Below are 23,171 nucleotides of genomic sequence, written 5' to 3'. Positions count from 1 at the left end.
TGAACTGAACTTAAACTCTGAAAATTAAACTACACTGTTTCAATTTCCCATGATCTTTTATGTGAAGCTGCTTTGACATAATCTACATTGTAAAAGCGCTATACAAATAAAGGTGAATTGAATTGAATTGAATTAAATGTCTTTTAAGTGTTGTGAAATTGAATGGCAACATTACACAGTGGTAAAGGCTTTACTGTTCCAACTTTTTTTAAATGTATTGCGACAACCAAAATTGGAATATGTGTTTATTAATAAAAAATCATGAGGAACACAATAAATAATGTGCTGTTGTATTGTCTGCAATGAAATACAAGTCAAAGTCAAAAAAGTCAAAGTCAAATTTCCACACTGTGCCTACTTTTTCTGGTTTGGGGTTGAAGCAGAATTGTAGAAAAATGGCAGCAACTCTAAACAGCATGAAGTAACAACTTCTTTAGAGAAGATCTGCATTATTTTGTGTGTGTGTGTGTGTGTGTGTGTGTGTGTGTGTGTGTGTGTGTGTGTGTGTGTGTGTGTGTGTGTGTGTGCGTGCATGCGTGCATGTGTGTGTATACGTGTACAAATGCATGGCAATTATATTGTTTTACAGTTATTTTGTTTATACATTTGTTTATAATTATACCCAACTATATTGTTTCACATATTTTTTCCATATTAATTTAAACATATGTGTAAACATGTTATATATTTCTATACATGTAGCTAAATAACACCTCAAGGCTTGCACAGTACACAATAGGAGATCCACTGCTTGGTCAGATTGAGATCCAGAATAAAAAGTACTTAAAGTGACTGGTTTATAATCTGAGGAAGCAGAACTTTGGGTCTTTGGATTTAGTCAAAGCAAGACTCCAGGATCATCTAACAGCCAACTTGTGCATAACTGATAGACAGAGCTTGCAACTCACTGACATGCTTTGCAGAAGCAAAATTTGTCTTCAAAGATTTCCAGCTAAGATCAGCTGATTGTAAAATGTCGAATGGTGGTAAGTGATGGTGGTACGGATAACCGCAGGCTTACAGTCAGTCAAAAGAATATTAGACCCAGTGGCCAAATCAAAAGCTGTAGTTGAACTGGATCTAAGTGCAAGACAGCACTATCCAAATGTGACAACAGGTCCTTCGGAATCATCTGTCTAGATGAACTGGATGTCTCTTTTCTCATAAACTATAATCTACAGTTAGTGGTTGCCTCAGTTGCACTCAGTTGCAGAAGTTACACTTCTGTTTTTCTAAACTGTAGCCATATCTTCTGTATCATATTCAGGTAAAACCTTCATTTCCCCAGATTCAGAAAATCCTTGGACGAAGCATCTGCCACTTTATTGCTTGATCCTTAAAAGGTGAAATGCCCTCAGTGATGATAAAGACTTGAGAGACCTTGTGCCACCTTTATGATTCAAATGAAACACTGTTGAGGTGTTGTCTGACCAAATAAGCACATATCAGCTTGCCAGAACTGGTAAAAACTGGTACCACATGTAACTCCAGGAGATTGGTGTGATTTTTTGACCAAATTGGAGATCATCGACTATAGACACCCCTTTGATTCCAAGGGTAGAAGCATCAGTTGTGACAACTTTCTGGCGAGAGGTACACCTGGCATCAAAAACTCTTAGTGATTCTAATGTTCTCATTGCCTGAAGAAAATGGTGTGAGACAACAACCAAGTGATGTTGATGTCTGGCAGGGTTCAAGTTGTTCCACCACTGAAGAGGCCTGAGGTGGAGTAAGGCCAGCTGTATCACCAATGTGTCAGCAGTCAGCATACCCAAGAGTTGTAGCAACACTCTGTATTGCAGACTCACTCCCAGCCAGAAATGAGAATGTTTCTGAAGAAAGTAAGTGGAATAGAAACCCTCCACTTGAATGAGGGAGTGAATTCTTTCTATTCCTCCTATCTCTAATAAAGAACACATTTCCTGAGAGAGAGCCATTGAAACAAGTGGAACTGTTATTACTATGGGAACAATCCTTGAAAACTTCAGTGGCTGGCATCAAAACTGCAGGTTGTAACTCTTGCTTAGAGTAGTCTAAACCCAAGGATCTACTGTTGTCTGCCTCAAATACATAAGGTGTAGGCTTGTAAAATGCCATGTGTGTGACTTTTAGAAGCAATGGCATTTAGCATTTGCCAATGATGTGGTGAAAGTCTTCAGCAATGTGAGGTCTCTGTGAACCCAGAAGACTGTGGGGTACACTGATGTAATCATCACTGGCAACTTCACTCTTTTATACAGAAGCTCAGGCACTGCTCAGACAGCTTAGTCTGTGGCATTAAAATTAATCAGAAGAGCAGTTTGGAGAAACTGAAAAACTAAGGGGTCAACATTTGCTGATTTTTATGTACTGGAAGTGGTGAGAAGCAATTGACATGTGTTTTCTGCACAGTTTATATATGCAATAGACTCATATGCTTTTTAAATAATGAGTCTGTATGGTTGTAAGGAGTGCTGGGGCAATGGATATTGCCTTGTATGGCCTCATCAGGTAAAATAACCAGGGTAGCAACAGTTACCTCTTTTTCAGGTGCACGCCCAGCACCAAAACTATCTGTCATTGACACCTACCATATGAGCAGTCTCAGATGAAGTTTGGTTACTCCCTTGCTAGAAAATTATGTTACAAAGTCCTTACACTTACACAAAAGGACCCAGCTGATTCCGGTCTGAAGAAAACATTTTACTTAGATGGTTATGTAGGTAAGCTGTCTAACCCTAAGTGAACAACTGCCATCTGGAACACAGCCAAATTATCATCAACTGAAGATGGAGTCAAGCCTGAGTGAACCAAATCATCACTAGAACCCCTAGATCACTAGAACAGGATCACCAACATAGGGAGGAATGAAACAGAACTCTTCTTATAAAAACTGATGTGTTAGTACATTCCTTACATGTTTGAGTCAAATCACCAAAAAAAAAGTTCTATGGTGTGACTGTCTCAAACTAAGTTCAACAAATTAGAGCTCCTATAAGAAAATTGTAAAATCACTAACTGATTGTTGCTGTCTGAAAAAATTTTAGGAGTTTAGGAGTAGCTTAGCTTGCTTTGCTCTACTTTAAATTATATTTCAATTCTAAATTTAAATATTAGTCATTACTACTAAACTGCAATGATCAAATAAATCATTTGCTGTATAAATATTATATTAAATATTAAATATTATACCACTACTGTGAGCATATTGTGTTAGCATCGCAGATAACTTATTTCAGCAGCCCACAGTTGTAAGCAGTGTTGGGGAAAGTTACTTTTAAAGAAGTGCATTACAATATTGAGTTATTCCCCCAAAATAGTAACTAGTTGCATTACTTTGTTACTTTTTATTTTAAAAAAGTAATGCGTTATATTATTTTGATCTCTTTCAGAACTTTTTATAGAGAAGCTCTGCATTTAACAACCACCTATATAACCTACACCTTCACTTTCCTTAAAAAAAAAGTGGGATAAAATAATATTTTGAGAACTTTCATGGCCTTAACAAATGTGTAAATAATTTCCCAAAAGAGAAAAAATCATACTATAGTCGTACAAAACATAGTCGCTTGTACAGTAGACAGTGGCTACGTCCCCTCAACAATAACAGCAATAACCATTTCTTTTTTATGAGGTTAGTTGAATTAGTTTTACCTGGAAAAATGACTGTGTTTCTTGCAGTTGACAAGAGTTGTACTTACATAATCTACACCTAACGACAATTCACTTCTTCTTTTTGATGAGTTCAGAATAACATGAATCCATTGCAAAAACGTAAAATCTCTGGCCTGCCATTGTTTTTGTTTCTGACTGTCTGTAGTGATGATGGGCAATTCGCAAAGGAAGCGTTTGTTTTAACCGGATCTTTCAAGTGAACCTGTTCATTAAGTGGAGTTTATTTATAAACTAATTTCGAGAGGATCACGTGCTTATGATTGCTTGCAGCCGGCCCCGCATTATTCAATTTATGATTCACTAATCAGACGATTCCTAAGCCACTATAAATACCCTAAGTTCCATATAGCACCCATCTTCATTGTAAAGAATCGCCCCTTTCACCCCTACTCCTCCTCCTTTCCTAGATGGCTGGCCCAGTGGTTAGCACTGTTGCCTCACAGCAAGACCGTCACTGGTTCTAGTCCTTACCAAGCCAGCTAACATTTCTGTGCGGAGTTTACACGTTCTCCCCGTGCTCACATGGGTTTCCCCTGGGTTTCCTCCCACCGTCCAAAAACATGCAACTTAAGTTAATTGACTAATTCAAATCGGCACCATAGACATGCTCCTAGTTAGTAGTTATCTCTTAATAGATAGATCACTATCTTTTTATTAGCTACTACAGCAGGGGAGTGTGGTGGGGAGATTATGGCCGAACACCCAGAAAGGGGAGAGAGCGAGTGGAGACACCGGCGGCTGGTCAGTAGCCCAATCAGAAATAATTAAGAACACCTGCTTTCTCTAGTGATTGGGCCGGAGGGAAGCCTTCTTAGGGGAGCGAGAGACACCAGTCAGGAGAGAGAGAGCTGAGTGACAACCAGCACATGAGCTTGTTGCCGAAACACTAAAAATAATAATAAAAGTCCGATTGCGGAAGTGACAGGAAATTCTGGATATCCGGGCCGAGCAAGAGAAGCACTTCAAAGTCCTGGTGGAGGCCCAGCGCAAGGACCGCGAGCTTGTCCGGAGTCTGCTGAACTGGGAGATCCACCCCGCAGCAACATCGGCCACCCACCCTCCATCATGCTACACAAAACTTGCACGACTTGTTTGAGAAAATGGCAAAGGCATGTGGGTGGCAGCGGGCCGATTGGTCAGTAAGAATCATCACGGTGCTGTCGATCGAAGCTCCGGATCTCCTGAACTATGCTCACTTGAAGCGAGCCATACTTCAGCGGGCCCTTCGTATTTGCCCAGCAGCTCCGTGACGCCTGCCGCAGATGGCTGGTGCAGGATGACCGAACCATCGCCCAGGTCGTAGATGTCGTGGTACTGGAGCAGTTTATCGCCCGCCTTCTCTCCCGAACATCGGAGTGGGTCGAGTGCCACTGACCAGACGATCTGGACACGGCCATCCAGCTGGCGGAGGATCACCTGGTAGCGAGGTTCAGGGTCGGCGAAATAACCTCTCTCTCTCCCTGTCCCTCCTCTTTCTCGCTCTCCTCCCACTCCCAGGCCCAGATCGAGGGGACCGCCCATTCCGACTCCCCGGAGGCGAATCCCAGGACTGGACCCTCAGCGCTTCATGCCTTGCTGGGGCGCCTATCGGGACAGAGACGGGGAGGCACGAGCCATGGGCTGATCTCAATCGCTGACAGGTCTCTCTCTGGCCCAATCAGTTGGTCCTGCTGGCCCCGGGAGTGTAACGGGAAGGTCTGGGCCGGCGTGTTGGCATTGCGGAAGTGAGGATCATGCACCAGAAAACTGCTCCGTTATGGAGGTGGGTGCATTGATCTGTCTGCCCGATGCGCCAGTAGTCGCCCCCAGTCGCAATGGACCTTATCAAATACCGGTGAGTATTAAGAGGGATACCTATCAGGCCTTGATGGATTCAGGATGTAACCAAACCTCTATCCACCAATGCTTGGTGCAACGCTCGGCATTGGATAAGAGCAGCACGGTTCAGGTAAGGTGTGTGCACGGAGAGGTAAGACACTATCCGCTAATGGTTATGAAAATCCAATTTAGGGGAAAAAAGCAGAATGTGGAGGTAGTGGTTAATCCACACCTCAAACACCCGCTAATCTTGGGGACGAATTGGCCTGATTTTAACAAATTATTGGGAATCTTAAGCGCGGGTGTGTCTTGGTAAAAAAATTACCGGTCGCTCAGCTGGGGAAATCCCAAGCGATGACTTCACACGCTGACTCAGGGGCAGGGCTGGGAATTTCCCGGTGGAAAGACTTTCCCCTAGAGCAGTCGCTTGACGACATGCTGAGAAATGCCTTCGAAAGAGTGCAGGTCATTGATGGGAGAAACCTCCAGCCTGATCGACCCCTTTCCTATCCATATTTTGCGATTATTAATGACAGAGTGTATCGAGTGACCCAAGACACTCAAACAAAGGAAGATACAACCCAATAATTAGAACCAAAGAGCCGTCAGGAAATGCTTTTCCAGGCGGCTCACTCTAATCCCATGGCCGGACATTTAGGTCAAGCGACCACTCTAAATTGCCTTATGACCGGATTCTTTTGACGTGCTGATGTCAGCAGATGGTGCGCTGCATGCCGTGAATGTCAACTGGTGAACCCACCGGCCACACCAAAAGCGCCATTGCGCTCTTTGCCAATTATGGAGATCCCCTTCGAGAGAATTGGTATGGATCTCATCGGACCATTAGAGCAATCCGCACGCGAGCACCGTATTGCATTAGTCCTTGTGGATTATGCAACGCGGTACCTGGAAGCAGTAGCGCTCTGTAACATCTCGGCAAAGAGTGTTGCGGAAGCTCTGTTTAGTATGATCTCCCGGGTGGGGATCCCCAAGGAGATCCTCACTCATCAAGGCACCGCGTTCATGTCATGTACACTATGTGAACTTTACGGATTATTGGGCATTAAATCGATCCGCACCAGCGTCTATCACCCACAAATAGACGGGCTGGTGGAGCGATTTAATCGCACGCTTAAATTCATGATCCGTAAATTCGTTCACGAGGACGCAAAAAATTGGGATAAATGGTTGGAGCCGCTGTGTGGGAGGTTCCCCAAGCCTCCACGGGGTTTTCCCCCTTCGAGCTTCTCTACGGCAGACAGCCCCGTGGGGTTTTAGATGTTGTTAGAGAGGCTTGGGAGAACGAACCTTCACAAACCAAAAACGAAATTCAATATATCCTGGACCTACGAGCAAAACTTCACACACTGGGGCGGCTCTCTACGGAGAATTTGTTCAAGGCCCAAGAGGAACAGCGCAGGAGCCGGGCGATATGATAAGGGCACTAAACTACAAAAATTCCCAAAGGGAGATAAAGTCCTTGTACTGCTGCCTTCTTCCAGTTTCTAATTACTCGCCAAGTGGTAAGGGCCGTTTGTGGTCACACGACGAGTTGGCGATCTTGATTATGAGGTGGTGCAAACGGACAGGAGGGGGGCACGTCAAATTTATCATGTTAATTTATTCAAATGGTGGAGGGAGCCGGAGGAGGTGATGCTGGCGGCACTTGTCACCAGCGAGAATGATCTGGGACCAGAGAGTGTAAATCTGAATAGGGCAAACACTCTGGTCACCGGAGGTGATCATCTTTCACCCACGCAGCTCACTGACGTCCGACACCTCCAAACCGAATTTACAGACATGTTCTCCCCCTACCCGGTTGCACCAGCTTAATTCAGCACCACATCAAGACCGAACCGGGTGTGGTCGCAAGGACCCGACCATATCGCTTGCCTGAACACAAAAAAAGGTGGTCCAGGATGAATTAAGAAAAATGCTGGAAATGGGTGTAGTAGAAGAATCAGTGACTGGGCCAGCCCAATGGTTTTGGTACCCAAGCAAGGTGAAAAGTAACTCACATTACGTTTTTAAAAAAGTAACTCAGATAATATTACTTATTTTGAAAAGTAATGCGTTACTTTATTTGTTACTTTAGAAAAGTAATATTATTACGTAACGTGTGTTACTGTCTATTTTTAAGTCTAAATTAAACACTCGTTTAATTTCTAGGTCTTTTGAAGCATAAGTCCTTCCCTTCAGGGTGGGGGGGGGGGGGGGGGGGGGGGGTTAGTGTGGTCAACTGTGGTAGCATCTTTTAATTAGGTAAAATTTCTATTTTTGTTTTTTTGCTCTTTTTATTGTTACACTCTCTATGTTCTTTCCTATAATGAGTCTATTGCTTTTACTGTTTTTATGCTCATATCGTTTGTTTGTTTTTTTTTCTCTGTAAAGCACTTATGCAGCCTTGTGCCAGTTGGAAACGTGCTATGTAAATAAATTGACTGTGAGTTACTTATATTGCGTTACCTCCAAAACTGGTTGTAAGTACTGTTAGCCATTATTTAGCTTGTCATTGTCTTGTTTTCTCTATCCTAAATGTCTGTTTACAATCTTCTATTAAGACTATCTTACTCTGTTATATTATGCATTGGCTTGGATCAGGTCTTGCCTATCTGAACATTATCAACTTGTGTTAGTTAATGAAGAGGCATCATACTGAACTAAAAAGTACACTGTGTGTAGGCTTTGTTCTTTATCTCTTACTTTTTACATTAGTAAAAGTTAGTTTCTATTGTTATGCCAGTGATACACAGCTCTATATCTCCTCTCAACCTGATAATTTGTACAAATTCACAAAATGAACAGATTGTATAGCTGGTATAAAAAATTGGATGACTAAAACAGTGTCAATCAAACAGTGTTGTGAGAGGATGCTGGCGCAATCTGGCTGCCACTTCTCCGCCAGATTATGCAGATTATGCAGCTCCTGTGAATCGAGCGCTTACTTTTCGCTACTGTGGTTACACTTAAATTTTATTGTGACTGCATCGTGACTTTTGATCAGAGCTGGAACTTTACTGCCTTTGCCACCAGGTATTCCTTACACTCCGTTTAGCATCTGTTTTGCTAGCACACGGCTATGCTCCTTTTTATCGCTTTTATCCTGGATTTTATTGGAGCACTCGTCATGACCTTTTATTGGTCACCAGGATTTTAATATGATCACCTATTCTACCAATGAACGGTACAATTTTGAACACACTTCGTTTCCTGATACTGATGTGCTGTCCACTCTACGCTCGTTACGGCTTCTACATCGCCCAAGATACAGCCACAGGGGCTCTCGCCAGAATTTCCAAGCATTGTTACACCCTGCTGGTACAATTAACATGGTCTGGTCTAACAGGCATGTGGATCATCATCGTCTTCCATCGCGGTGTTGTCCTGCAAATCTGGCTTGTCTCTGGCTGTCAAGGGAGTTCGCCTCAACACAGTCAGGTTTGCACATTTAAACGCTCGCTCTATAAACAACAAAGCTGCCTCGATTTGTGATCTCAGTTGACAGTAAGCTTGACTTTCTTTGCCTTGGTGAAACTTGGCATCAGCCAAATGACTATCTTAATCTAAATATGTGTACTTTACCTGGCTATAAATACCTTGAGCGGCCTCGCTCCACCGGCCAGGGTGGTGGCTTGACTGTTTTCCGATCGGACGTGGCTGTATCTGCAGTAACACTGCCCTTCTTCCCCACCTTTGAATGTTTGGCGTTTAAAATAACTGGTCCATCCCCGGTCCTGATTTTAAATATCTATCGTCCACCCAAACTTAATATTGACTTTTTCTCAGAATTTTCTGAGTTGTTGACGCTCACTAGCCCCCACTGCTCTGCTATTCTTCTAACTGGTGACCTGAATTTTGATGTTGACAATATGAACTGTGTCCATGCTTCATGTTTTATGGACATTTTAGACTGTTTTAACTTCATTCAGCATGTTCATTTTCCGACACACAAACATGGTCACATACTGGACATGGTTTGCTCCTGTGGAGTGGTTATTAATTAACTTGCAGGGGCTGAAGTTTTAATTAGTGACCATAAACTCCCCCCTTTCAATCTCACTGTACCCGCCACACAGATTGCCAGAAAATGCACTATTTTCTTTAGGCAACTTGGAAAAATTGACCATGATCAACTCAGGCAAATAACTGGTGGATTATCTCTTATTTCATCTGTTGACCAGTACAATCTTCGTTTCAAGCGTGTATTGGATGACATTGCTCCCATGAGAAGTCGTGTTGTTACATTTAAAAGATCATCTCCGTGGTATACACACGCTTTTCGTAAAATGAAAGCTTTTGGCAGGCAGTTGGAGCGGAAGTACATTAAATCTGGTCTCCTGGTGCATAGACTTTTGTTTGATCAGCACCAAAATAATTATCGCGATGCTCTTACAGCCGCAAAAAGGGAATTTTATTCAAGAACCATATGTAGTAATAGTTCTAATTTCAGAGTTCTATTTCGTACAGTCAACAATCCGATCAAACCCTCTTGTAACTCAGACCCCCCGACTATTGAACGATGCAATGAGTTTCTTAAAATCTTTACAGATAAAATTATTGACATATTTAACTGTTTTGCCTATAATCATACTTCTGTCCCTGTTGAGTTGTTTCTCTCCGTCCTTCTTGTCTCTGGTTTTCTTAACTTTTAACACGGTTGACTCTGATTTTATTATACATCTTGTATTGTCAATGAATTCTACCACCTGTATACTCAATCCATTTCCTACGACTGTCTTGAAGCACTCTGTGTCTGTTTTTGAGCCCCACATCACTGCCATTGTTAATGCCTCCCTCAGTAGTGGGTTTGTTTCACCTGTTCTGAAGATGGCTGCTGTAACTCCAGTTCTCAAAAAAAACTGGCATTGACATTTCGCTGATGTCTATTTATCAGCCGATCTCAAATCTACTATTCTTGGCTAAGGTCCTTGAGCATTTGTGGTGTGCCAACTACAAAACCATCTCCAAACAAACAGTTTATTTGAGAAATTTCAGTCTGGTTTTAGATCGGGTCACAGTACTGAAACTGCCTTAGTTAGAGTTGTCAATGACCTTCTTTTAACTGCGGACTCTGGGGCATGTGGCACCTTAGTTCTCTTAGATCTGACTGCAGCTTTTGATACCATCTGTCACAAGATATTGCTGGACAGGCTTAATAAGTGGATTGGTATATCTGGTACGGTGTTTAACTGGTTTGTGTCTTATCTCACTGACCGCTCACAGTTTGTCAGTTTGGGTGGTCATAGATCTCAGATTGTCGCACTGCGCCAGGGTGTCCCCCAAGGATCTGTGCTTGTCCCACTCCTATTTAGTATCTACATGTTGCCTCTTGGACAGATCATGCATAAATTTTGCCTGGGGAATCACTGCTATGCTGATGACACACAGATTTACATCAGTGCTCGCCCTGATCTAACCTCTGCCACGTCAGTTTTATCTGACTGTTTACTGGAAGTTAAAGTCTGGATGAATCAAAATTTCCTCAAATTAAACAGTTCTAAAACAGAGGTTCTACAAATTGGCACTCCTACTAATGTTAACCAGTGTAATGATTTTACACTCTCTGTTGGTAATCTTCAAGTGTCTCCCTCTACCCAGGTGCACAACCTTGGGGTGCTTTTTGATGCACAGCTTAGTTTTAACTCACACTTCAAACACTTGACTAAAATAGCCTTTTTTCACCTACTTAACATTGTGCGGATTAGACCTTTTTTATCACGGCCTGATGCGGAAAGGCTTATCCATGCCTTTATCACATCACGTCTTGACTTCTGTTACTCACTTTTTGGGGGCCTACCAGCAAGCTCTCTAAGACGTTTACAGTACATTGAAAATTCTGCTGCGCGGGTTTTAACACATACTTCCTCGCGTCACCATATCACTCCTGTACTTCAGCAACTTCTCTGGCTTCCTGTTAAATCACGTATTGATTTTAAGACTCTGATTTTAACATACAAAGCAGTGCATGGGTTAGCACATGATTACATTTGTGACCTGGTAACTCTGGCCACTCCCACCTGCAGTCTTCGTTCTTCATCTGCAATCTTGCTGTATCAGCCACGCTGTAAACTGAAAACTGGTGGTCGTGCTTTTTCGGACAGTGCGCCTAAGTTATGGAATGGCCTACCCACCAGCATTAGGAATGCTGTTTCTTTATAATGTTTTAAGAAACTCCTTAAGACTCACCTTTTTACCGTTGCATTTAACTTATATTGATTATTTTTGTTAATTTTATCATCCAATTGTATTAATAGTTCATATTTTATTGTGGTTTTTTTATTTTTTGACTGTTTTATTGTTCTGCTTTGTTTGCCTTTGTTTGCCTATCTCTGTTAACGCTTTGGGACTGAGAAAAGCGCATTATAAATAAAATGTATTATTATTATTATTATTAAAAACTTATTTTTACTAAAGTCAGATAAAACTGACGTCTTGCTTATTGGACCCAAAAACTTCTCACTCAAAAACTTAGAATACTGTTAACCCTTGATGGACTTTCCGTTTAGTCCTTGTCTTCAGTCAAAGATTTGGGGTTAAATTCAATTGCCCTGTCATTCAAAGGCCACATTTCAAGCATCTGTAAAACTGCAGTTTTTTTTCGATATCTACAGTTGAAGTGCTAATTATTAGGCCCCCTTTGATTTTTTGATTTTTTAAATGTTTCCAAAATGATGTTTAACATAGCAAAGAAAGGTTCACAGTATGTCTGATAATGTTTTTTCAGTCACACTTTACAATAATGAACAATACAATGAACAAACAATGAACAATACATTTACTACAGTATTTGTTCATGTTAGTTAACGTTAGTTAATGAAAATACAGTTGTTCATTGTTAGTTCATGTTAACTCACGGTGCATTAACTAATGTTAACAAGCATGGACTTGGAAGTTAATAATGCATTAGTAAATGTTCAACTATGATTAAGATAGGCTGTACAAATGTTGTTCATGATTAGTTCATGTTAGTAAATACATTAACTAATGAACCTTATTGTAAAGTGTTACTGTTGTTTTGTCTATAGAAAGTCTTATTTGTTTTATTTCATCTAGAATAAAAGCAGTTTTTAATTAAAAAAAAAAACATTTTAAGGTCAAAATTATTAGCCCCTTTGAGCTATATATATTTTCGAACAAACCACTTAATAACTTGCCTAATTACCCTAACCTGCCTAGTTAACCCAATTAACCTAGTTAAGCCTTTAAATGTCACTTTAAGCTTTATTGAAGTTTCTAAAAAATATCTAGTCAAAAATTATTTACTGTCATCATGGCAAAGATAAAAGAAATCCGTTATTAGAAATGAGTAAATAAACCTAATGTGTTGAAAAAAATCTTCTCTCCGTTAAACAGAAATTGGGGAAAAAAATTAACAGGGGGCTAATAATTCAGGGGGCTAATAATTCTGACTTCAACTGTATATCAATATCTAATGCGTAAAAGCTTATTCATGCTTTCATGACCTCTCGTTTAGACTATTGTGATGCATTATGTGATTGTCCTTTGACCTAATTAACAAATCAGCTGGTTCAAGCTGCTAGAGTGCTTTCTAAAACTAAGAAATATGATAATATTACTCCAGTTCATGAGCGTGAGACTGATTCCTCCAAATTACCTCAAAGAAAGTCTTTCCATTGATCCTGTGGGCTAGCCTGAACACTAGCTGTTGACCAGAATAGAGCTGCAGCTCTCTCCATAATGGATGTCCATCGTTCTCAAGCTTCCAGTGCTTAGACTGAAGCTCTTTTTTTCCTTTATTTTTGTCAGTTGAAGTTTGTTCCTCGCCACTCTTGCCTCTGGCTTGCTTGGTTTGGGACTATTGAAGCTGCGGATTGGTGGATTGCTCTTAAGTGTTTCGGCTTTCAGCAGTGACATTTACATTAGACTGAGCTGAACTAAACTGATCTTCAACTGTGACATCTGAACTGAAGCTGTTTCAATTTACTAGAACTTCTATGTTAAGCTGCTTTGACACAATATACATTGTAAAATGTGTTCTATAAACCCTCCACTTCGAATACTGACTACATTATACACTATTTTAAATGAACAATTTCACAGAGAAAAAAAACATAATTTCATACATCATACGAAGTCTCTGGAAGTTTATTTTAATATTTAAAGGTACAATGTGTATTTTTGCCACTAGAGGGTGCACATTCACAACAAACATAGGTGTAGTTAGATGACACTGTGACTGATTGTGAAGTAGTCATCATAGGAGTTGCCATCTCATTACATCCTATGGGACACGTGCAGAAATCATGTTCATGAATGAGATAAAGTATTCAAGAATTATTATAATTGTAGTATGAAGCAGAATAAGGTGAAGAAGGAATGTGCATGTAATGTTCCCTCGCTCAATAAATTAAGTGGAACGCACTTTAAAATGGCAGCAGGGATTCACCCGAGGGGGAGTGATTAGGGAAGTAAACAAGTGCATGTCTAGAAGTGGATTGGAACGCAGTATTGGATTGGAAGTACATTTAAGGTTCTGTTATAATGCAAAGGTGCAATCTAATAACAGGCATGGCATATTAAAATAACTTTGATGTCTCCATGTTTCATATACTGTATAAAGACACAGTGGTGTGAAAATGTGTTTACCCCTTACAGATTTCTTATTTTTTGCATGTTTGTCACACTTTATTGTTTCATCATCAAACTAATTTAATATTAGTCATAGATAACACAAGTAAACACATCATACATTTTTAAAATGATTTTATTATTAAGGGAAAACCCAATACAAAACTACATATATGTGTTTTCTGTGATGAAAAAAGGTTGAATTTTACCAGTCATTCAGGTCTACAAAATCAATTGATTATTTAGAAAATGCTGTAATATTGAAGAAACATTTCTTGTGCGGCTTAATATTTTTGTAGAAAGTGATCTTTTCAGAATTCCTTGATGAACAGAAAAATCTTATTGTTTTATGTTTGGTTTATTTATATATATATATATATATATATATATATATATATATATATATATATATATATATATATATATATATATATATATATATATATATATATATAGTGCACATAAATGAGTACATCCCATTTTGAAAATAAAATTTTTTATCCATTTCTCAGTGAATACAGGTCATATATATTGGTGCATTTGATCAAAACAGATTTATTAAACAGATATATTTATTAAAATAATATTTTATTCACTGTACATTTTAAGAAATAGAAAGATTATACATTCAAATTCATGCGAAATATTGCAAAAAAAAAAAAAAAACTTTTGTTTTGTTTCTCTTGATTTTTGCAATTTTAAAAAATTGTATTCCATATTTTTCCCTAACATATAAATTTGAGATATTAGTTTTTGGACCGTTATCGTAAGTTATTTTGTTAGATAAGTTCCAGATTTGGCTTTAATACTGACTAATTAATGTATATGCACAAATATAATATTTTAACGCATCCTATAGAAAATATGAATTAAAAAAATGAGGCATTCTTAATTATGCTGAACACTGTGTATATATAGTGCATTGTAAAAAATGCTTTGATATGTGTTGGGACAACATGAAGAAATTAAGTTAACTTATTATTTTTTACAAATGGATTGAACATAAAACAATTAAGTTGTCCCTAAAAAATTTAAGAATTGTGTTGTTTCAGTTCATTTTAAATAAGTAGTTTGAACAGCCAACGTAATTTGTGTGTGTGTGTGTGTGTGTGTGTGTGTGTGTGTGTGTGTGTGTGTGTGTGCGTGTGTGTGTGTGTGTGTGTGTGTGTGTGCGTGTGTGTGTGTGTGTGTGTGTGTGTGTGTGTGTGTGTGTGTGTGTGTGTGCGTGTGTGTGTGTGCGTGTGCGTGCGTGTGTGTGTGTGGCTATTGTTATAGTAGACCTATTGTCTTGTTTTATCAGTTTACTGCAGACCAAGGTCTGGAACAGCTTTAAACTCTTTAGCGTGTATCAGCTTCCTCACACGATATTATCCACAAGGGGGCAGTCAACATCATCTGTGTGACAACTCATTCAACGCTTACAGTAAACATCATCTCAGTACAGAGCGGAAGACTGGCGGTCAGAAGGTCCCGTCTTATTGTTTGAAGGCAGAAGGAAAACCGCACCCTCCTCCATCTTGCTGTCACGGGTTACACTGGGATAAAAGTTACAATCAAATCTAGACCCTGTGAGAAAACTGTGTTTATGTTACTATTCATTTATTTTATTTATTGTAGAGAAATACAATTTCAAAAAATTGTCCAGCAACACAAGCAAAATCCGGGATGGTTTGATGTTATTAAAAACAGGATTAATGTTTAAACCTGTTTTAACTGCATGGTGTTGTGTAATCTTCGACTAATAGGCCTATTTCGATTTGTTTGATGATCCGAAAGATTAAATTGTGATGTAATGCTAAAACATGGCTCTAATATATAGTACCAAGAGAAAATCTATACATTCATTTATTTACATATGCCACTTTGACATTTTGTGTGTGGATTTTTTATTTTATTTTATTTTTTTGGAAACTGCTGGCATCCAAGAAACAAACACAAACAGTATAGCCTACTGAAAACAAAGGTCAGAGTCTCTGTTCAGTTCATTTTTTCCCTTCAGTTTTGCCAAGTGTGAAGCTGGTCCAGTCAGTCCTCAGTGGTTCTGTTTCTTATCTTCAAAACACACATGTCTTGCAGACGTCTGGAACAAAGAGGTCTGTGGTTAAAAATACCTCCACCCAACTTTGATACCTAGACTCTGTTGATAGAATGGTCTATAGTGGCTGCAAGTAGTTATTTTTTTAACCCAGTAATATAAACAATAACAGTTCAATGTCATCATATGAATCTGATATATTATCGAGAGTGTGGTAGTAAAATCTTTTTCAGCCAGAAAAATAAATAAATTATGAAAGTTCAACTCAGAATAAATAAAGAAAACATGATAATAAACTACATTTTTAAAGTGTATAATTACTCGCATAAGAAAATGTTTTAAACATAATTTTTACTAGCTTTCAATGAAGCACAAATATTATTAAAATCATGAATCTTAAGGATTTGCAAAAACTCATGGATCTTATTTCACGAGGGAAATTCTTTTCACTATTGTGGTTAAAAACATTTAGACTTTTAGAAAAGTCGTGAGCCATGTGCTTTTATACATGTAGTAGCATTTTGTGTGTGTGAAGATGAGTTTTTGTGAGTTGATTGAGCCGGACAGGAAGGGTCAGGATTAGAGAAACAGGAAGCTGACATAAAGGAAGTATCGTGCGTCACACTGATATTCGCTTACTGCTTAAAGACATTCCAGCTTTACCTCTAAAATGGAGTTTTTCCACAGTTCTCCAATGAAACTCCTGCTTTTTGCTGGTAAGATCACCTTCTATTATTTACATAAGCTTAGTGTTATTCAATGGAATAATCTGTTTGTTTATGTTAATTGTGCAGAAATGCTTTATATTTGTATTAAATTAATTCATGTTGGAGAAAATTAAAGCAGAAAAAAATGCAATTAATAAATCTATATTGGAAAATATATATATTTTACTTAATTTATTGTAGCCACATGGCAGAGATCAGGTTTTTGAATGTTTAAGTCTTAAGTAGCTTTATATTTGATATTTTGGGGTCTGTAGTGAAGCATGTTGTACACTATATAGCGTGAGCTGTCAAAACAGGGACCTGCTGTTGACTGCATTGACTTGAATAGATACTAGTGTGTTATATTAAGTAATTATAGGTTATTTAATAGCTTTTTCAACAGTAAAACAATTATTAACATTGTAGATCATTACTTAATGTGAAAGCCTGATCTTAGCTGCTTGTTTTACCGGGGGCTTTTTTGTTGGATGATTTATGGAAACATCTCCAAGTAAAAAAAAAAAGCCAGTCCCTTATATATTTGACATGTATTTTAAAGGTATAGTTCACACAAAATTGGAAATTCTGTCATTTTTTACTCACTCATCCAAACTGGTTTGATTTCTTTTTTCTGTTGAACACAAAAGAAGATATTTTGAAGAAAGATTAAAACCTGTAACCACTGACTTCTATGTAATTTGTAGAAAGACAATGGTTAGCCAACAGGTTTTCAGCTTTCTTCAAATTATCTTTTTTTGTGTTCAACAGAAACTCTTGACCAAGAGGTTGACTAAATAGTGAGTATAATTACAATTTTGGATGAACTATTCTCTTAAGTGTTGTAATCCATCTGCAAAACTGATTTTATTACTATTGTGTGCTATATTTTAAAGCTTGGTTTTCAAGTGTGCTGGATCCATGCAGATTTGTTGACAGTTGCCCTTCTTGTCACTCTGACGCCTACTGCGATGTCTTAACAAAAACCTGCTACTGCAAACATGGGTACACTGGTAATGGAGTCAACGATTGTAGAGGTTTGCCATTTATTTTGTTACATTACATTGAAAAAACTAAAACACACAAAACTCACATACTGCACTCTCTGTACTCGCATATACATAAAATATAATAAACTTTCAAGCTGACTAATATTGCAAAACTATCGTAAACAGTTCAGTGTTATGAAACTTAAGCTGAAACAGTGTTATGAAATGTAATATTTTATTAATGACATTAGTTGTGAGTTGTGGTAATACGAATGTTTATACAAAAGTGTTTTATACATTTTTATACTGCAGAGTCGATAATCTGTCTTAAACTTTTCCATTTCTAAATTCAAAAGTATTCAAAATACACTACATATGCACATTCTTAAAACGTAACATTTCTGGAGATCGTGAAGTATGTAGCCAGAAGTACGTATGGCTGTATTTCGTCTTTAAAACAAACACTACGGGGCAGTATGACACCGTTCCTTTTCGTGCTTACCAGCTGACTGCTTACCTCTGTATGGATGGCTTTCCCGCTGTTACCAGATTGTCCAGTAGCTCACCATTCACGTTAGCGGATTTGAGACGCAGACAGGAGTTGACCATGACGATAGGGTTTGAGTTCGGCGAAGAACAGTTCAAAAAGTAAAATAAACAAGTAAATAAAATGGTGAAAATGTGGTAAAATCTGAAAACGTGAGTTTCCACTGAGTGGTACGGTACGGTTCGGTTTGGTTTGGTATGCTTTTATAGCCGTTTCCACTGTCAAAAAGCGTACCAAACCGAACAATACCGTACCACTTTTTCGGCACCCTTTCGAAAGGGTACCAAACACGAGAAAGGGTAACAAAAGGCGGAGCTAGACGCGCAGCTGAACGCTATTGGTTTACAGAGATACGTCATTCGCTTACGCAACAAGCCAGAATGAAAACAAAAAAAAAACGCCATGTTTGAAATACACAGCCGAGAGATTACAGCGGAATTATAAATACATATAATAACGAGCCATGGTCGACCCGGGCTCAAACAAACCTTGTCGTCGTCTTGATAAACAGCCACAAAGCCATGGAGTAGAGCAGATTTACCCTGTGCCGCGTAGTTTTTTTACGAGGCAGTCTGAGGCGCGAGCGGTTTCTCTTTCTTCCTTGCGCTCGCCACGCGTCTATATCTGAAATAACAAACTTCTTAAGCTGATGATAATAACATGCACTTAATTATTGACAAGCTTTTGAAACCCGATCCTGTCAGACACTGACAAACGCGAGAGTGAAGCGCGGAAAAAACAAAGGAGAAGCCGGAAAAAAAGGAGCACATTATTTTTTCAGCAAACGTGAACAAACTGCCTTGTTTAACTATTATTGTTATTATCACCTTTTGGACTAATATGAACTCAGAATAATGGAATTGTTCTCTAACAGAGGCTACATGTGCTGCTGAAGATTGCAGACACAGATAAGAGGTTTTCACTGACTGTAGGCTATATATTGTGTTGTTTTGAACCTAAATACCGACGAAATGTCTGCTGTGTGTTCTTCTGTAGTTGATAACATATCGGAGACGGTAAGGGGCTGTATGTGTTTATATATGTTCACTTATTTAGTTATTTAATATAATTACAGACGTTACAGTAGGCTGTTTCGCACTGCAGTTATAATCAACTCATGCTCAATGAAAAGTTAGTAATAAACATTTCTACACAGTATTTATGTGTATGAAGCATCTGTTTTGTGAGAAGTGCTTTTCATATGATATGTGAGGGACCCGTACAGCTTTATTGTAGACATTTCCTCCAACGAGAATGACGTCGACTGAAACTTTGTCATACACCACGCCCACCAAAAGGGTACCCTTGTTAGTGGAAACGCAAGCTTGATAAAGGTGACCCGTACCGTACTGTACCGTACCAGTCAGTGGAAACGAGCCATTAAAACTGTTGACTGGGTTTAGAAAAGTGGGTGGGCGGGTCAATCGGTGCTTTTGAAAACACTATTGGTTGGGTTTAGGGAAGGAGGAGGGTGGGTCAGTCAATTGGTCAGTCCTTCAGTCAGTCAGTCAGTCAGACGACAGCGTTCTCTGGTGGATTTCATGAGAACAGCAGACGCAAATGGCACTTGTGAGAGAAAATTTTAAATCCTGTGGTGAATTTGCAAAAACAAAAAACTGCAAAAAAGTGGAACGAATTTGGCGCTCTTCAGGAAAAACCTATAGAAAATTGTTTAACTTGTGAAGATTTACAATAATAATCATATATATGAATCATATATGAATATCAGCTGGTGGGAGGCGTACGCTGGCACGAGGCTGAGTGGCTTAGTATTCCACCAGTGATGATATACAGCCATATCGCACTGCTACGAGTGTGATATTGCGTTTATACAGCAGTTTAATGGCATATTCGTGTATATAAAACAACAATTACTACAATTACTATGGTATACATACAGCACTACAAAGAGAGAGATCGATTTAGAAAGTCACTTACCAGTTTTATAATGATCTGATCAGCTGTAGTTTAAAATTATGCTGGTTTTTCCTCTTCTAAGGACTTATTATGTGGTCTCTGTCGCCATCTTTTTGATGGACAACGTCAACCATCTTTGAACTGCTCAATGACAGGCTGATGGCTGCCGACGCGCTGTCTCTCAGAAAATCTAAATATTTAAAATAGACACGATCCTTATAAATAAACCGCATAGTTGCAGTCTAAACAACTACATTCTTGACTAAAAAAGCCTCAAAAGTACATTATGTTGTCCAACAGCTGCAATAATTGTCAAACTGTAGAGTGTCCTCTGTTGCTGTATGTGAGCAGAGTAATACATAAGGATGAAGAGGCTATACGAGTGCTGTTATTTGCAAAATATCGCATGGCTATCAGCCAGTCATATTCTAGAACCAGACAAATATATATATATATATATATATATATATATATATATATATATATATATATATATATATATATATATATATATATATATATTAGGGATGCTCATTTCGGTAAATTTTGCTAACCGACAACAGCCGCTCATTAATCGGTTATTAACGGTTAACTGGTCAGATTACTATTAATTTTATATTAAACAAATTGACGTGTCTATTTTGTGTCTGACACATTAAATATTGCATTTTAAAATACTGATTTATTTTTATATGCTAGCATATTAATAATAGAACAATTCAATTCAATTCACCTTTATTTGTATAGCGCTTATACAATGTAGATTGTGTCAAAGCAGCTTCACATAAAAGGTCACAGTAAATAGGAACAGTGTAGTTAAGTTTGTAGTGTTTAAGTTCAGTTCAGTTTAGCTCAGTTCAGTGTGCTTTAATAATCACTACTGAGAGACCAAATACTGAAGAGCAAATCCAACGATGCGCAGCTCTACAGATCCTGAACCATGCAAGCCAGTGGCGACAGCGGAGAGGGAAAAAAAACTTCACTAAAGGCGGAAGTGAAGAAAAAAAACCTTGAGAGAAACCAGGCTCAGTTGGGCACGACCATTTTAATTTCTCCGCTGGCCAAACGTCTTGTGCAGAGCTGCAGTCTCAGTGGCGGAGGATGGAAGCTGGCCTCAGCGAAGACTCGTCTGTCTCTGGAGCGTCACAGGAAACAGTCTCATGTTCTCCACTCTTCCATGACCATCGCAGTAGTTGCTCAGGATTCGGCCAGGTCCAGGATATGGAAACCTTGGGATCATCTCGTCGTTGGTCTTGGATCGAATCAGTGACTCTGCATAGTCTGAGGGCCTCGGGAAGAGTATCCCCAGGTGGAAATGGAGAATAAAGAAAATAATTAGCGTAGCTGATGTTCACAGTGTATATCAGCAAGATGCATAACCTGTGTGGAAGCCCCCTAAGTGGTGCACTAAGTGTATGCTTTACTGAACAGATAGGTCTTTAATCTAGTTTTGAATTGGGAGAGTGTGTCTGAGCCTCGGACGTTATCAGGAAGGCTATTCCAGAGTTTAGGAGCTATAAATGAGAAGGCTCGACCTCCTTTACTCGACTTTGCTATTCTAGGTACTACCAGAAGCCCTGAGTTTTGAGACCTTAAAGAGCGAGTTGGATTGTAGCGAGACAGAAGATTGGTTAGATAAACAGGAGCTAGATTATTTAAAGCTTTATATGTAAGAAGCAATATTTTAAAATCAATACGAAACTTAACAGGCAGCCAGTGTAAGGAGGATAAAATTGGGGTGATGTGATCAAATTTTCTAGACCTGGTTAGAACTCTGGCAGCTGCATTTTGTACTAATTGAAGTTTGTTAATAGAGGATGCTGGGCAGCCAGCAAACAGAGCATTACAGTAGTCCAGCCTAGAAGTCATAAAAGCATGGACTAGCTTTTCTGCATCTGAGATGGATAGCATACTTCGTAACTTAGCAATATTTCTCAGATGAAAGAAAGCAGTTTTTGTGACATGGGAAATATGATTTTTAAAAGTTAAATTGCTGTCTAATATGACACCCAGATCTTTTATAGTAACGCTAACTTTGTATCCCTCTAATTGTAGGTCGAGTTGTGAGATCTGCTGTGTACAGGATTTAGGCCCAATAAGTAATAATTCTGTTTTGTCTGAGTTTAAGAGAAGATAATTGTTGGTCATCCAGTCTTTAACATCTTTAATACACTCAGTTAGCTTGGACAGATTAGACGTCTCGTCAGGTTTAGTTGAAATATATAATTGAGTATCATCTGCATAGCAGTGAAAGCCGATCCCATGTCTTCTAATAATGTCTCCCAGGGGTAGCATGTAACTACCCCTAACAATACAACAGAGCATTTTCGCGCACCTGCAGTGTTTAGCACAGAAGAGCAGAATAAACTAAATAAAATGAATAAAATAAATAGGACTGCCCTAAATTATTTTCCACTTAAATAATTAATTTATATTACAAATCGAAAACACTGACTGATTATTTTTAATAACCGGCATAGGCTGTTTTTTTCCAATCATATTTTTGTCTTCCGTCAAATAAAAATAGCAGACTTCGTCAAATCGCTCGCTCCATGGAAAATATGCATTTATTTAATGCCCCGCTGTTATTATTATAATCACAAAACCTTTTTACATTTTTAATAGAAATCATTATTTTAAAGATTATGTCTTGGTTTCCTCTCTCTCCCTCGCGGTTCAAGTGCGCGCGCTGCGTGATGAAAAGACAACAACGCGCGCATATGTTGACTTTTTGTAAACAGTTTTGTTGTTTAAATATGATATTGCATTAATGTGCATACATGCTTTATAAGCTGTAAAATAAAAGGTAAAGCCTATTTGTTGCGTTTATGACGCAGATCCAGGTCAACATCAGCGCTGGTTTGGTATCAACACGTCTGTTTCAAACAGCAATATTCTTCTTCCATTTTGCTTCTTTG

The 23,171-nt window shown here is 38.8% G+C and overlaps 1 protein-coding gene across 1 annotated transcript in view; it reads left to right on the top strand.

Moving 5' to 3' along the window:
• Window positions 1–16,723: 16,723 nt before the first annotated feature.
• Window positions 16,724–23,171, top strand: part of adgrl4 (adhesion G protein-coupled receptor L4) — a 28,544-nt gene continuing 22,096 nt past the window's right edge. The window contains exons 1-2 of the mRNA XM_056468556.1: window positions 16,724–16,812; window positions 17,697–17,837. Of these exons, the coding sequence (XP_056324531.1) occupies window positions 16,767–16,812; window positions 17,697–17,837 (187 nt within the window). The 5' untranslated portion in view covers window positions 16,724–16,766. The remainder of the gene's footprint in view (window positions 16,813–17,696; window positions 17,838–23,171) is intronic.

Source organism: Danio aesculapii, chromosome 11, assembly GCF_903798145.1.
Source record: "Danio aesculapii chromosome 11, fDanAes4.1, whole genome shotgun sequence".
Lineage (NCBI taxonomy): Eukaryota > Metazoa > Chordata > Actinopteri > Cypriniformes > Danionidae > Danio > Danio aesculapii.
Note: the sequence above shows the minus strand (reverse complement) of the source record. Positions and strands in the feature narration are given on the sequence as shown.